The following is a 17,172-nucleotide window of genomic DNA, read 5'->3' on the forward strand; positions in this document are numbered from 1 at the left end:
ACGACTTAAGATCCGGCTAAATTTAGAAAAAATGCTGTAACGTTTGTCCTGTTAGGATATGTTATGGTAGCCTATGTAACAGACCAAACATTTAGGCCAAGCAGCAGCATATTGTGAGTCACAACTAGGTCTGAAATCAGTTGAGCTGTATACATAAAAACAGGTGCCCTGGGTTCAATGTTATACTGTTGGTACTGTACCGTAATGTTATCTCGCAGTCCAGCGACTTTCATGCTTTTCTGGTCAGCACAAGTTTCATAGCCTCTCTCGCGTTTTCCACGAGGTAAGAATGGTGAATTGTTGATCAACACCGCCCTCTGGAGCAATTAGAGCAAAATCGCAGGGGCGATTAAATGAACTAATTCTAGAGTGACATCATCAGGCCATTATACTCCACACCTCATAACCGGAGAGAGAGGTAGAACAACATATAGCACTTGCAGTATTTTAGTTTCACCCGCTTTGCCTTTTCTATTATACAACTTTTCTTTTTGCTTTTGCCTGTTGACGTAAAGTTAATTCTAGATACTCTGAGGAGATGAAAAAGCTTTGCCGAAACCCGGGATCGAACCAGGGACCTTTAGATCTTCAGTCTAACGCTCTCCCAACTGAGCTATTTCGGCTTGTAATATAGCGGATTTTTGCATTGGAATTTAGGCAGTTACTCTAAACATGATTTGTTTAATATAACTAGTCCACGAGTATTTATTTTTGCTTTAATACAACAAGCACCCGACTAATGACTGAAGGGTGATTATTGAAGGAACTATGATTGATTAAAATATGGTTGAATGTCGTTTTGCTTCTTAATGAATTCGCACAAGAAAAGTACTAGCATTTTTGCAAGGGTTAATATAGTAAAATAAGGTCATTATGAACAAGGAAAACCTAGAGAAAGAGTAAATAAATTAATAAATTACACGAAAACGAAGAGGTCATAACGTTTACGTACTGAATCTACGAGAAATACACGGGAATGTGTACTTGCCTCCTGATTCAGTCAACATGGGATCATGGGATTCAGCTTTCTGCTAGTTATTACGCCCACACGAATCTCTCTCTCTCTCTTCCTGTCCTCCAAGGTGACTTTCCCCTTGCCCAGGCAGTTCTTCTTTGTTCTTATGTAAGTCTACAGAAGAGAGAACTGAAGACAGAACGAAGGGAGAGAAAGCTAGGCACAGTCAGTGATAAAAAGAAGATGATGACTGGAACAGACGAGATTAAAAAAGATGCATGTGTGAGAGAGAGAATTGTGAGAGAGGACGCGAGAAAGAGCTGTTAATGAATACACGGCAGTGTTTTAATGTTGCATACAGTAAGAAAAAATATTTCCCACCCACCTTCTCTCTTTCTCTCCTTGCTCACGAAGGCTCACAAACAGAAGGCATCCATACTAATCAGCATACTTGAGTTTTCAAAATTAAAAGAGGGAGAGTGTCAGACAGAAACAAGGAGGGAGATGGGGATAATATGCTGATTATGCTACTTAATATGTAATATGTAAATTTGATTAAGTACATTAATTTTCCTCATTTGGAAATAAATGAACAATTCCAAATAGGTCATTTGAATGCACCCATAATAATGGCCTCAATTCGATGTTTGTATAGGCATGTTCATGTGCAAATTAGAAAATTTGCTTAATAAAATAAAATAGCTGTGACTATGCTCATTTAGCATATTTAGCATAGCCTCTCATACATTAGTGTCAAAAGTATGTATGAGCACTTACCAAACAATACTATGGTATTTTTGAAGTACCTTGGAATAAAGTGTAGCCTACACTACTATTCGACAGTTTGAGGTCAGTAAATTATTTATTTATTTTTAAACGTGACATTAAAGACTTTTACAAGAAAAAAAAATGCTATTCTTTTGAAATATTTATTAATCAAATGCTGAAAAAAAAACGGGTATCATGGTTTCCAAAAAACATCAAGCAGCACAATGGTTTTCAACTGTAAAAATAATAAGACAGCAAATCAGCATATTAGAATGATTTCTGAAGGGTCATGTGGCACTGAAGACTGAAATAGTGTCTTTGTCATAACAGGAATAATTTACATTTTAAAATATATTGCAATGGAAAACAGTTATTTTAAGCTGTAATAATATTTCAGAACATTACTGTTTTTACTGTATTATTGATCAAATAAGTGCAGCCTTGGCTTTCAAAAACTTTAAAAAATCTTACTGACCCCAAACTATTGAATGGTAGTGTGTATACATGTATGAATATGGTTATCATTCAAAACCTCACTGCTCCACAGTACCGTGGTACTATCACAATATTTTTTAAGTAAACCTTACACACTGAAAGTTTTAGATAGCAGCAAATCACACAATATGTCCACTAAATCAATATTATAAAAGCACACATTACAATTTATTATTTGCGGTGGTAGGGGGATGTGAAATAATTGTAATTCAATTATGGAAAAGTAGAAGCAAGGTGTTATTGACCTGCATTAACCTGTGTGGTCAAAGTTTTTTACATGTCCATTAAGACAGGCATCCACATCTGTGTGCAGGACCCCGTCCCCTTTATCGGCCCTCCAATTATTAGGCTCCTGCAAATGTCAGCATGTGTCATCAAACATTAATAAGTGTTAATACGATCAGACTTCACAAGTAAAGTGCAGCTTCTGTCACCGATAATGAGGAATGAATGTCTCCCATTCTCTACACACATATTGGCCGAACCGCAACCAAGTCTTGAAAGATTAATAACATTTAAGGTCTCTGAATCAGGCAGAGAGACTTTGAAAGGCTACCATTTCACTGATTGAACAGGTACTTCATTGAGTATCCCTCAAATGGCATTTGATCTTCTGTGTGAGACTGCAAACACTGACAGAGACACAGGAGGTTCTTAATTGCCTGTTTGACTTTTATCAACTGGGATGAAGTCAGTCAACCTTTCTCAGCATGGACTAATTGTAAATATTAAAGCAGTCTGCACTTCTTAATAAATTCACATAATTAAATGACATTACCATACACCAAGTAACTATCAGAGCAAGTGGCTCAGACTGATATTAATCAAGAACAGCCATTTTTAATCAGGCTGAATCAAAATATACAGATTAGTTTTTACGTATTCACACTGCCCTAACAAACAGAGAAAACCCAGAGTGGAGTCAGAACGGTGTGATTTCAAAACGGTTTGATTTCACTTGCGTTAAAACGATTTTCATTGGCAGAGAAAAAAATTACACAAACCGGCCAAATTTGAAAATATGAAATGCAAGTTATATTAACTTCAGTATATTGTATGTATATTGTATAAATGTAACACATCTGCCATTATAAAAAATACATTACATTTTATATGTTTTTCTGTCAGAGGTATGAATTTTGACAGCTGAGGTTGGGAACAAACAAAGCAAACAAGCAAAGAGGCTGAATCTTTTTATTACTGTAATTCAGACTTATTGCTTCTCTATTATATAAATTAATACAATAACCATCTCAATCTGAAATAATTTACAGCACTGACAAGATATACATACAGTATATGGGACACAAATAAAATAAATTAATTTCGAATTTGTAAAAGTTGTTTTGTCAGTATTTTTAGAAACTGATCGAACCAGTACGCATGCCCTTGGTAGAGCAGAGTTCAAATTGGCTGCAGTTTCAAACCACAGAAATATTAGTGACTATTTACATCCCTGATCATATACATTAATAAGCACAATGATATATCTGTTGCCCTCTAGACTATCAGTGAGAAGGACACTGTAAAATATGTGCACATGTATGTGTACTGGTGGATAGACGGTTACTTTTTACACCACACAATGAATGCCAATAAGTTGGTATTAATTTATATGGATCTCATGCGATGCATAACCTGGATTTGGAATTTATTGCACATGGCCTCTGGCAGACTCACACCTGTAGGAATGCTCTCTCAGTCTCGCTCTTTTTCCCTAGCACCATGCATTTGTGCTCTACTGGTTAATTAGACAGTGCCCTGTTGACCTCAGATCCGAGTTCAGTGTGCTTTAGAAACCCTGTGCTGATTAGTTGCCAATGATACAACACACTCGTGGACAATAGAGACCTATCAACGTCTTTTAGTTTGACTTTATAGAGGTGAGAAAGTCACACATATCATCTAACACATTAATGGTTTCCTGCACACACCTTTTACCTACAGTCATAAATAGGCCCAGACGGAATCTGCTGACTTTTTTTCTTTTTCTTTGACATTTTCTGCACAGATTTGAGGGGGAAATCTGAGGAATAGATTTAACCAGGGCCGTAACCACAAGTCCCCTCAATAATTAGATATGGCCAAATTGTCAACCTCAGTATTTGATATCCTTGATGCTGTTCTGCTGCGCTCCATTACCACTCCTCTGTTTGTTGGTAGGATAACAAAAAGTTAAATTTTTAGACTAGTCTGCCTCAGCGGGCTAACAGCGCTTGTCAATGTTCAAATAATTGACATGGCCAATCAAATCAAAGAAGGCTTTATTGTTCACAGAAGATGAGAGCGAATTACAGCACGATGCTTCCGGTTTAGGGGTGAAAGTGTGTGAAGACATAAGTAGCTAAAAAACATATGAACAAGCTAAACAAATAATTTGTTTTATGACAGAAATATTAATTTCATTGTTTTGAATTGAACATGTAGGCTATCATTTACCTGATTCATGTAATTCATAACTGAATGTTGACGAGACAAGAAATATTAACGGAGCTGTTTTCAGGCATATTAGGCAGACAATTTAGCCTAAAGTGTACTTGTGTGTGTTTGCAACACAATCTCATTCGTAATTTATTTAAAAAAGAATTCATAACTATTTTACATTTTGGCTAATTTATATTAATTCATAAATTCCCAACTTTTCTGTCCACATGGACTTGTGTGAGGACAACAGCACATATGCCAAGTGATTTGATATATGCAAGCACTTGAAAAGAATGTGTCTGTCTGTTGCATGCTCAACTGTACCTCAGCCTTAAGTGTATGTGTGCATATTTTAGAATAAAAATATTATTTGCAAATAGTTCAAACTGATTACTTTACAATAAATTCTAGTTCTTTCTTTTTCTTTGTTCCCTTACCAAAGAAAAAAAAAAAGTTTGGTCCCCTCCTCAATGTTCAAAATACGGTTACGGCCTTGGATTTAAACATGGTTAAATATGTTAAATGGATCTGAAAATATTGATATTACCAGCTGAAAGCATAATTAAATCATCCAAAATATTTAATAAACCAAAACACAAGGGAATGACGGATGTACACATAGGAATGCACATTCAGATTCCGTGTGAGCCTAGTTATAAGTCACAGACACACAAACACTCACTCTCTAACAGCCTCCGTCAGGCAGCGGTCAGTAGCATCGCTGCAATCTGCCCTGTGCTTGCGGCGGATCCTGGTAGTGCGAATACGAGTCTGTGCATTTTGCGACTTCAGCCTGCGCAGACGGGTATGCAGAACTTTGCGCAGTTTCTGCCGCGTGAATGCGTACAGCAGCGGATGTAGCACTACTGTCCAATATGCGAGCACCAGGAAGCAGAGTCTCAGGCGTTCTAGCCAATCAGAGGGCCCAATGGCCAGCATGAGAAGGGGCATGATGGAGAGAGGTGCCCAGCATAGCAGAAATGAGAGAATGATGATGACAGACATGCGAAAGACTCGTCTTTGACGTTCCCGCCGATCACGGTGGCGCCGAACCGCTCGACGCAGAGCCAGAATGGCCGATACTGACGCTCCCACACCCATGCTGGGCGGACCTTTGGCGGGAGCGGGGCTTAGCTGAGTGGTTACCGTGGACACAGTGGGCATGGGGCTCAAAGGCATGGTCACTGATGATGTAGCAGGGGTAGGGATGTGGGGGCTAGTTATGACGGACACAGATGTGGCGGGACTCAAAGGCGTGGTTACCATTGAAACAGTGGGGGTGGGGCTTAAGGGCGAGGTTATCACGGATACAGTAGGGGTGGGGCTAAGTGGTGTGGTGAGTGAGGGGGTGTTCGTCTCAGTGTTGATGGTTACTGTTGTAACTGTATCCGAGGCGATAAGCGGCCCGGTAGAAAGCGGCGGTGGGGAGGTGGGTGTGTTTCTCGTCGTGTGATCCGGCGACCTTGTTGACCTTTTACGGCGTAACCAGAGGCGTTGCACAGGCCGCTTGCTGTCTCGATGGGGCCTGGGTGTGCGTCCGATGCGGATGTGCAGTGCCTGAAGAATTCGCGAGTATGTAAACAGCATCACAGCGAGAGAGCACAGGAACACAGGAACCTGTAGTAACAGATGAGCCTGTAGAGATCCCCCCCACTCTGAACAAAGCACAGTGCTATTGGAGTGCACAAACACCCCCTCTCCTTGCCCTGAAACAAACCCCGCCTCCAAGAATGGTAGGAGGGGCACGGCTAAAGAAACTGCCCATACTCCAACAAGTAAAATGGTCGCCCTTCGAGGTGTCAGCAGACGATTGGCTGGCCGGACGCTGATGTCATAGCGATCTAAGCTGATGAGCAGGAGATTAAGTGCAGTGCCCACGCTGGCGAAACTGGCTGCCGATTCGTGGAGACAGCAGAGAAGGGCGTGGTGAGGAACCGAGGCCCCACCCAGGATGAGGAGCGTGGCAGTGATCGGCAGGCAAAGGAGACAGAGCAGCAGGTCAAGGGTGTGCAGGCTGAGTGTGACGGCATGACTGACGGACTCCAACAGGCTGCAGTGACCACAGTATAACACCAGCACGGTGAGATTGCCACCCACCCCCAGGAGCAGCTCCAGCAGCAGCACAGCACTCACTGTAGCCCGGAAGCCGAGCCACGTCCCTTCCTGCTGCGGAAGTCCGGCCCCCACGCTATCTTCAGCCTGTAAGAGGGACAGACCATGGACCCCAGTGAAGCTGCCATCTGTCTCCATGGACACCATCGCCACGTGCCTTCAGGCATAGTAACGCCAGCCACTCCCACTGGCCATGCTCCACCTACTCAGGTGTTTTCTTGGGGCGTTGATGAATGATTGACAGCTCTATGATGGGAAGACAAAAACAGAATGAAACACGTTCTGTTGTTTAATGAACAGGCCAAAATGTACAGTATTTACTGGAGCTGGGCACACTGAGATCCACTGTGACCCCTTTTCCACTGACAAGGTGCCAGATTTTTCTTATGCATTATGTATATCTTTATTAAAAACATGTATTTTTATAAATAATAATAAATATAAAAGACAACATTTAAATACATTTAAAATGACTGATTTGTTTGTATTATTTTAAAATTATTAACATTTAATATCTATCTATCTATCTATCCTGTATATAAAATGTAAAAATAGCATTTAATACACTGTATTTAAAAGCATTTTTTGGTATTTATTTTTAGTGCTTTATTTTTATTTTGACAAAATAATATTAAAATGTAATATCTATATCTATCTATCCATCTGTGTCTGTCTGTCTGTCTGTCTACCTATCTATCTATGCATATAATTTTAAAATGTATATATATTTAAAAATATATATATTATAAAATATATTTGAACATATTTATATATAAATCTTTTTTTTTTATAATAAAAAAACATTTACAGATTTTGATTGTTTTATTTAAAATTTATTTTGATAGTTTCAAAGTTGAATATCTGTCAGTTGAATATCTGGATATTAATACTACTAGTGCATCCCTAGTAGTATCATAGTCAGTTACGTCATAGTCACTCATTCAAGTCAGAGCAAATGCAGGCTGGGACTAAGAGAGATTCACAGATGCAACCAACCAAGCACTGGCATCATTTTGGTGGAATAGGGGTATGACTTGTCCTTCTGAATTGTAATAAGGTATTGATCTAGCAAGGCAGGACAATAAAGATGAGTATGATGTACACAGGAGCGATTGTGTATGTGTGATTCTACAGTCCTGCACACATCCAAATTTTTGTGTCCAACAAGAGAACTACTCCGACAGATGAAGTACAGCACACAACGATCACTCACACAAGACCAAGGACACAAACGATTGCTGAAACCTTGATGAATTTGGCTATGGACATGGTAGTGTATAAGGACTGATTTATCATGTTAAAGAAACGGTTAATGTTCTAATAAACACAAAATCTAAAATACATGCCATCAAAACAAGCAGATCTGAAATTATAGGCTGCGCAATCACAGCAGCCTGTCATTCCAAAAAAAACAAAACATAAATATATAAATAAATAAATGAGTTCGACTTGAGACTGATCCCATTTCTAGGATGGTTGTTACTATGGCAACTGGTCTACAGTTTAAGGGTGGTCAAAATACAAAATTTTAGACTTTTTTCATCTGTGGCTGTTCAAGTGGGGCTCAGACTCTGCCTTTTGAGCACATCTGTGATAATGACCGCAGGAAGACAGTTTTGATGTTTAACACAATGAGAGGGGGAGAGCAATACGGTTGGCATGCCGATGCACCCCATGCCATGCTGGTAATGAAAAGAGGTCACTGCAGTGGAACTTTTAAGTGACAGAGGAAGACATAGATTTAGGGCTCGGATTCTGTAGTACAAATAACTGAAGCTCAACATCTAATGCTCACAGAAGTGAGACTGAGACAAAAATAAGTAAGACTGACTTTTGTCAGAAATGGCAGATCACGGCGTTGCAAGTAAAAAACTAAGGAATAGTGAAAGAGAGAGAAAGGGAGAGAATGAGAGATGAGTGGGAGGTGCAGGTGCACACTGTGTTGTGAAATCGCTGGAGGAGTTTGTTTCTACCTCCTACCCTCTATCCATCATTATGCTATGCTTGAGATCCATCCATCTTTCTTTAGACTAACCATGCTGTCTCAGCTCTTTCTGCCATTTATCAGACTCTATTTCATTATTGTTGTTTTCCAAGCCAATTTGGTCTGTCCACGCTGGTTTGTAGCCTGTTAAAGGAATAATTCACCTGAAAATGAAAATTCTTATTACTTACTCAACCTTATGTTGTTCCAAAACAGAATGTTCTGCGGAACACAAAATATGTTCTTTGTGGAGCTTTCTTTTTTTCCATACAATGACAGATTATAGTGATCCTACGTCAAGCTCCAAAAGCAAAAGAATACTATAAAAATATGTGAATCGTTCGCTATATTCCAAGCATTCGGAAGTCATATGATAACTTTGTATGAATAATTTAAATTTAAACAAAATTAACTTCCCCTCCACTGCAGCTAAGTGTTATTTTAGTACCGAGATACTATTATTATATTTTGAATTAGTTTTTATTTTAGTACTTTCTGTTTTCAAATTAATTTATTCATCAAATTAATCAAGTTTTTTTTTGACATTTTTATTATAGTTTTTTTTATATGTCTATATAGTTTATTAGCTAGTTTTTATTTCAATTTTAGTTATTAGACCATCAATTTAAATCAAAGAAATGTTGCTTTGGCTGCTGAATTTGTTAAATTTTGAAATATATTTTTTTTAAGTGACAAATGTTTTTTTATGGTTTTAGTTCTAGTTTTGGATAATTAATATCTTGTTCTTTATTCTGCATATTAAAATTGCCACATTAAGATGGTCACATGATGATATCAAACCTGTAAAGCCTCATCAAGTTTTTTCCAGATTTCGACTTTGTGTTCCACAGAAAAAAATAACACAGGTTTGAAATGACACGCATGTGAGTAAACAATCACAAAATGTTCCTATTCCTTGTACAAGAAACCACATTCATTTTCAAACCACACATTTATGCAACAAATTGCACATATGCATGTGATAATGAATCTGTTGGTGTGTCTCTGTGGACAAAAGGGCGCTACAGTTGCGTGGAGTCAAAATTGATTTATAATGAGCTATATTAATAGTGGAATGAATATGCAAATGCATTAAATTTGTTTACAGACTCTTTGGAAATGAAAGAGCGTGACAACACCTGAAACTACAGTCACTACAGAGGGAAGAACCAAAATAACTCCACATCTAGAAGGAGCTAAAATAGCTGATGATCTAGATTCCTCTTTCCTTTCATACACATTCTTAACGCATCAGGGCCACTTATATACCTGCTCCACACTCCATTGTTCCTCACTGTTGCTTCATGTCCTAAAAACAAGCTGTAGCTTTTAATCTTAATAGAAATTTACACACACACCGTCTCATACACCCTCTTCTCCTTTTCCTTCCTTCAACTGGCATCTTGCCGCCTGATCTTAAGTGCATTTGAAAATCCCTTTGACTGTAATCAGTGAGAATGTGTGTGCATGTGGGAGCAATATGATGATGATGGGTGTGATGAATGTCAAATGATTGACGCATGCATATTTAACTCGTTTTCCCTCAATAATTTGCTGGAGTCACCTGTCTCTGAGCATGTGCATGTGTTCAGTTGTGTTTGAAAGCATCAGTGTGATAGGATGGTGCCCTCCTGCAAATTGAACTGTCATATTAAACAACTCATAAGCCTAAGAGTGCATAGTGACTGATAATAATGGCTATTCAAACTAATGAAAAAAATATGCAATATAGCTATTCAAATGACATCTTGAATTTCATATGACTGACTGCAGATTACAGGCAACACATGGATTTGCTCGGTAACAAATCGTCCGTAGTGGCGACATACCCCGCATATGACATTGCTGCCAATTCTTTTTGCAGTGTAAGGAATATTAGTAGTGGAGTCCAGATCAAACGACACTGCTGATTGTCTCTTATCATTTCTATTCCCAGGCGCGCGTTGCCAAAATGTACCACTTAAACAGCCAAAAACGAACGAAGAGTGATGGTAAAATGGAACCGAATGGCAATTAAGTGAAAAGATCAATAGACTCGTGAGTAGTGTGAAGATGCATCAAGGAGGTTTTTACTCACCTTGTCCCGCGCGCCGGGGATCCCCGCTACATTCCACTGCGGTCCGTTGAGCTCGCGCGCTCTCTCTCTCTCTCTTACTCTACTAGAGCGCGAGATTCCGTGGGGCTTCAGGACAGTCCGCTGTCAGGTACGTGCCGGGAATAAATGTCGCACCTTCAGTGGTGCTAAACGGTGATAGAAATCGCCACTGTGCTTCTGTGAGTACCCATGAGTGCCGCTATCCTGTGTAACAGATGTACTGAACCCGCTCCCTCTGCGCGAGCGCGCATCCACACACACACACACACACACACACACACACGTACACAAACAAACAAACTGCAGGCTTCAGCGTGGAAAGGCACGCTGTCCGCGCGATTCTTAAAAACCTATTTATAAGATACGGTGTCTGTGTGGACAACATTGTATTACCATGCGCTAATATTTTATTTTATAATCCGCATTACATTAAAGATGCGAGATGTAAACATTATGTTAATATGAGTTCAACCCTAAAAAGGGCAAGACCATAAAGAGAAATCAGAAAATTAATTTATTGCTATTTTCCATCGTCTTAGGACACAAATAGCCTAATACGATTTCATGATTTTTTTTAACATTAATTTTTTTTTTCGATTTTAATGTTTGTATACCCCAGGATACGTCGCCTCTTTGGGGTATAAATTGATTGAAAAAAGAATGCTTGTTTGGCAATGCGTGTTACAACATTTTAGCCAAATTAAAAAAAAAAAAACATTTATTCTCTCATAACTTGAACTAAACATTCTTTGTAAAATTCTGTTGAACAATAATGCCAATTTATGAAAATAACCTGTATTCGGTATAATATTTAATACGCAAATTTCTAGGGCCTATAAATGATAAATAAGACCAACATTTTGCTGAAAAACTTGTACACAATCTACTTCATGCCTTCTGACTGATAGTTTATAATGTTCTTAGATAGTTAAGTCTTTTTTTGCTCAGAAATCATTAATTAATAATTTTTATAACGTAAATGTACGATAAACATTTACTGGACTGAAGCAACTTGAGTTTACTTGATTATTTATACACCACTTTTTAATGTTAAAAATTAAAACGTATTATTATTATTTTAAAAAAAATTTCATGTTAATTTAAATGCCAAATGTGACACAAACAGGCTTTTGGGGAACACTTATTTGTCCATTTCTCAATAATTCATTGATTTGCAATGAATTGCATATGAGCCATAAAAGCCTGATATATAAATATGATACTTTAAAAACACATATGCATATATTTGCATGTGTGTTTTGTTGAGTATCATATTTCATACACACACACACACACACACACACACATCAGGCTTTTATGGCTCGTATATGCAGTTCATTGCAAATCAATGATAACTGAGAGATGGACATATTTGACATTTACATTAATATGAATAAATGTACAAATAAATCATGAATAAATTAATTTTTTACATTAAAAATGGTGTATGAATAATCAAGTAAACCAAAGTTGCTTCAGTCCAGTAAATGCTAATTTTACATTTACTTCATAAAAATAAAAAAACTGTTCATAGATTGTGTACAACAGGTTTTTCAGCAAAGTTTTGGTCATATTGATAATTTATTATATTATAAGACTATTATATTCATAAATTGGCTTTATACTTATTGTTCAACAGAATTTTACAAATTACACATTTTTTTACACAAAAAATTTGGCTAAAATGTTGTAACATGCATTGCCAAACAAGCATTCTTTTTTCAGTTAATTTATACCCCTAAAGGGGCGACGTATCCTGGGATATACAGTCATGGCCAAAAGTTTTGGCATTGACATAAATTGTGTTTTGCACAAACTTGTGTTTGACGCAGCTGACACAGAACAGCATACGCTGTTTACGTCCAGCGGATATTCTCCAAAATGGCGCTACAGGGTGACGCAGAGGAGACAAATTGTTGAAAAAAGTCGTTTTTTTCTTTTCTTTTGCGCACAAAAAGCATTCTCGTAGCTTCGTAAAATTACAGTTGAACCCCTGATGTCACATGGATTATTTTACCGATCTCCTTGCTACGTTTCTGGACTTGGGAACATTTCAGTTGCGTTGCTGTCTATGCCGGGTCAGACAGCTCTCAGATTCCATCAAAAATATCTTAATTTTTTTTCCAAAAATGAACGAAGGTCTTACGGGTTTGATACGACATGAGTGTGAGTAATTAATGACAGAATTTTTTAAAATTTTTTAAAATCATTTTTTGGATGAACTAACCCTTTAAGCAGGCATGAGAGTATAAAACAAAATACCCTAACAGATGGACTGGCTAAAATGCAGTCAATGAATAAATATGAGTAGAAATGAATATGAAAACAGTGAGTGACAGCCCCGGAGGAGTAGTAATGAGTGTACACTGGCATCTTAACAAGATGGTCCAGAATCATTACTGAATCATCAGAAGCGTGACTAGGATTGATGCACAAACAAACCCTCCACCCCACCCACCTCCCAAAAAGACAACACAACATAGAGTAACACCAAATTTACAGAGAGAGAGAGAAGAGAGAATGAAAAGACTATGTAGTTCTGGTCTAAATAAACTACAGGTGGTTACTGACCTTTATAATAAGGCTCTAGTTGACATAAAAGGCTAGTCAAATATAGATCTGCACTTGTTAATATTCATTGTTAAAATGAGAGCTCCAAACCATTCAATTCAGACTTGTTCATCACATTTAAATAGACATTTATGTCTTGGTTCATGTTATTTTTTTCCCCTTTTTAAATTTCAATGTTTATTTCAAGCAAATACGGAACACATGTAGAAAAGATCACTTTACAATGTATGAATGCATATTTGGAAAATGACTACTTTTATGTGCTATTAAAACTGTGCAAAGAAAACTGTAAATTGCTCCAACATCACTTAAAATGAACAGGACTGTAAAATCCTTATACTATAATGGAAATAAACACTGAATATAATGAACGGAATACATGAAAACATTAAAATCAGTCAAAAATATAAAAATAGCACCATTTGTCCAAGTAAACATGCAGCATCTAATAATACAAGAACATTCATTTTAAGTAGATAAAAATACAGATCTACATTTACAGTACAATTTTGTACAGCACAGACTTATTCTACGAACAAGTCTAAGATGAATTTGTTAAGAATATTACAATGTGTGTTCTAGTTTCTGTTTTTAGCACCTGAGAAAATGTCAGTGGGTGTAAATATGCAACATCAAGGAGAAAATATGAAAGATAATATTGTATACAGTTACTGACTGGACTAATGTACATGTGTTAAAGCAAGTAATGTGTGTGTATATATATATATATATATATATATATATAAAACAATGCATCCAGATTGGCAGGAAGATTAACAGATGTTTGGCAGCTCAACAGACACAAAATAAATAAACAAAAAAACCCAGACCTGATCAATATTTAAAATTTGCTTGTCCCGTTGAGGAAAAGGTGTTGACATCAATCTTTACCTTGATCTCTTGTGCATGATTGCAGTGTCAAACACTATGGTTTAGGTTTTTTCATATTGCAGACGAGTTAGTGATCCTCCATTTACAGTCAACTCTTGTCTTCAAGCTAAAACAAAATTCTGTAACATAGATAGGATTGTGAGAAAAACTCTTACAGATACAGTGCAGAAATCACATCTCTATCCCATGCAATTAATAATTTATTTACATTATCATTATCATTATATGCATTATTGCACCATTTGATACCTTCAGCCTTTTGTATTAATCAGTGCGTGTTAATGTACCTTCTTACTCTTGTAGACAGAGTTTCTCACATTCTTCCTTTTGTAAAAAGTGGTTAGCATTTCCTCCACAGCCGCTGTAGATAAAAGGTCTACAGACGCCCACTTCAGAGTTAAAGTACCAGCGCAGAGTATAGCGGGAACAATTACCCTCTTCCATGGGCAAGATGCAGGAGTCTAAAAGCACACATTAAAAAATAATAAAATGGTTGAATGGTAAAGGATACACACCAATTCTTATTTTGCTCCACAGCAAACACTACAAAAGTTCTATCCTGAATTAATGCAAACTGAACAATATGGCGAAAGTCATCTCTGAAATGCACAAATGCATATTCAACTTTTAAACTTGTCATTATGGCATCTCTCTAAAGTTCAGAGCACCACGGAGATCTGTAGAAATGTCCAGCTATTTTCTGTGGCAGGACAGCTGCTTGCAATCTCATACTAAGAGCTGTCATACAGATGAGTCAGCGGGTTGACAGCATGCAGATGATACACAGAGAAACAACAGGAAGTGAGCACAGCAAAGAACAATAGTTTGCAGCAATTACAGAGTGCAAAATTATGATAATCCATCATCATAGAGTTTTGTTAGGGGTTTGAAGACGGGGACATCAACAAAAGTTTAATACATTCCTACAGACAGCATTTCTAAGCACTTTATTCCCAACAAAGACATGGAAAAGCAGTAAAATGTGGAGAATAAAATAAGCACCATCGACACTGTTATTTCCACAGTAATGGTATAGTCAGGCTCCCCAACATACTGCGTAAAGATGACTGAATGGAGCCTTTAATCTCCATAATGAATAAGAAGTGGTGGCTTACCTTTACCTTTCACCTCAAATTTTGTCCTTTCAGCTTTTAATGAATCAAAAGAGACGGTTTGACCTGCCAAAATATCCATATATTATACTATGTCTACGCAGAAAGCTACAGACAAACTTTTTCTACAGGAAAAAAATTGGCATACCCTGGCTTTTATTGACCGTGGTGTCATAGTCAGCAATCTCCACCACTGGAGCATCATCATCATAGGTCTCTATAGAGTAAATGTGCTCGTAGTCTGGATCGCTTGTGTTCATCACAACACGCAGTTTATGACCTGCAAAAAAACGTGCATGGATGCACAAACAAAGAATGTGAAGGCTATTGGAAATCAGCTTAGAATGCTGGGATATCGTAGTTTGAAAGCAATCGATGTACATGTGCAACTGGATAATGTTAAATACAAGCATGTATTTAACATATCCCACTTATGTTTAAGGCAGAAACATTGTTTCTGTTTAAAAGGGTAGTTTAAAGAGAAAAATTTTAATTCTGTCATCATTTACTCATCCTTGTCTCAAACCTGTATGGTTTACTTCCTTCCATAGAACATGATAATGAGATGTTTTGTAAATGTTGACACTGCTTTTTTTAACAACGCAGAGTGACTACCATTGTGAAAAAGAAGTACACTTTAGCATACTTAAAAAAAAAAAAAAAAGAGTACTTATTACAGAAATAATATACTTAAAAACAATATGCTTAAGTCTGAATTAAGTGCAATGTTCTTTGATACCTAATTGCCTGTGAAAGCCATTTAATGTCATTTCTATTAAAACTCTTTTATGTCATGTATTTAAATATATTGGTAATTACACATTTGCAATGGTGAAGATGCAATTTAGTACATTTAAAACATGAATGCAATACTGAATAACAAACTACAGTAAAAATTTATATGTGCTTTTGTATGTAAGCCAACACATCAAAAAGTGTAATTCTTTAAAGCACAACAAAAAATATGCTATGAATGCTATATGTATGCTACAAGTGCACATTCAATACAATTAAGCACACTTTTCATTTTCACAACGGCAAGAGATAGATAGGTTAGTTGCACTTGGCACATGAGTCATATGGGCTTTTGTGGTATGGAAAAAATCAGTGTGAACATTCTTCAAAACATCTTCTTTTGTGTTCCACGTATGAGTAAAAGTATGACAGAATTTTTATTTTTGGGTGAACTGTTTCTTTAAACTAGCCCTTTCAAAAAAAATAAATAAATAGAGGACAGAGTGACAAGAGTTTTCAGTTTAGAAGAGAGGAGGATAAACAGAGAATAAAGGATGAGCTGAGGATAGGACTCACCCTCCTCGTCCCCTCGGATTAGTGAGCGCTCTGGGGACGTGGAGGATCTTCGGTAAGCCTGCACTTGTACAGGTTTCTCAACTTCCTGAACACCTGAGAACACGCCCATAACGAATCACACAAACGTAAGATAGTAAAACCCATCAGTGAACATACTCACACAAGCATCCATGCGTGTAAAGATGTACCCAAAGTTCATGCACTACATCAACAATTTAGCATGCACAAAACCCAGAAATTCTCACGAACATACTCAACAACAAGGTTTATACAGACTGAGATCACACAAGCCTACTGTTAGTGTATTGTGCGCACATGAGTTGCTGATGCAATGATAGGAAAATGTCTACTGGCTATATAAGTCACAACTTACCTCCACAAGCTTAGGGAAAAAGAGAGAAAGAGAGACAATTTAATTGATACAAGAGAAATTAAAATCAACATCAATCAGCAT

At 37.3% G+C, this 17,172-nt stretch overlaps 2 protein-coding genes and 1 non-coding gene across 3 annotated transcripts; all 3 read right to left on the reverse strand.

Moving 5' to 3' along the window:
* Window positions 1-550: 550 nt before the first annotated feature.
* trnaf-gaa (transfer RNA phenylalanine (anticodon GAA)) lies at window positions 551-623 on the reverse strand. Its single transcript has one exon. It is a non-coding gene; the product is annotated as a tRNA-Phe (tRNA).
* Window positions 624-5,109: 4,486 nt separating this feature from the next.
* On the reverse strand, window positions 5,110-10,916 carry LOC107748417 (probable G-protein coupled receptor 22). Its single transcript, XM_016563197.1, has 2 exons — window positions 10,816-10,916; window positions 5,110-7,000 (listed from the first exon to the last, which is right to left on the reverse strand). The coding sequence occupies exon 2, from the start codon at window positions 6,899-6,901 to the stop codon at window positions 5,321-5,323; it is 1,581 nt and encodes a 526-aa protein (XP_016418683.1). The 5' UTR covers window positions 6,902-7,000; window positions 10,816-10,916; the 3' UTR covers window positions 5,110-5,320.
* A 3,093-nt stretch (window positions 10,917-14,009) lies between these two features.
* Window positions 14,010-16,827, reverse strand: LOC107748404 (boophilin-H2-like). The gene is made up of 4 exons (XM_016563187.1): window positions 16,719-16,827; window positions 15,556-15,687; window positions 14,583-14,756; window positions 14,010-14,414 (listed from the first exon to the last, which is right to left on the reverse strand). The coding sequence occupies exons 1-3, from the start codon at window positions 16,825-16,827 to the stop codon at window positions 14,587-14,589; spliced, it is 411 nt and encodes a 136-aa protein (XP_016418673.1). The 3' UTR covers window positions 14,010-14,414; window positions 14,583-14,586.
* Window positions 16,828-17,172: the final 345 nt, after the last annotated feature.

The sequence above is a fragment of the Sinocyclocheilus rhinocerous genome, unplaced genomic scaffold, assembly GCF_001515625.1.
Source record: "Sinocyclocheilus rhinocerous isolate Xijiao unplaced genomic scaffold, SAMN03320098_v1.1 scaffold890, whole genome shotgun sequence".
Lineage (NCBI taxonomy): Eukaryota > Metazoa > Chordata > Actinopteri > Cypriniformes > Cyprinidae > Sinocyclocheilus > Sinocyclocheilus rhinocerous.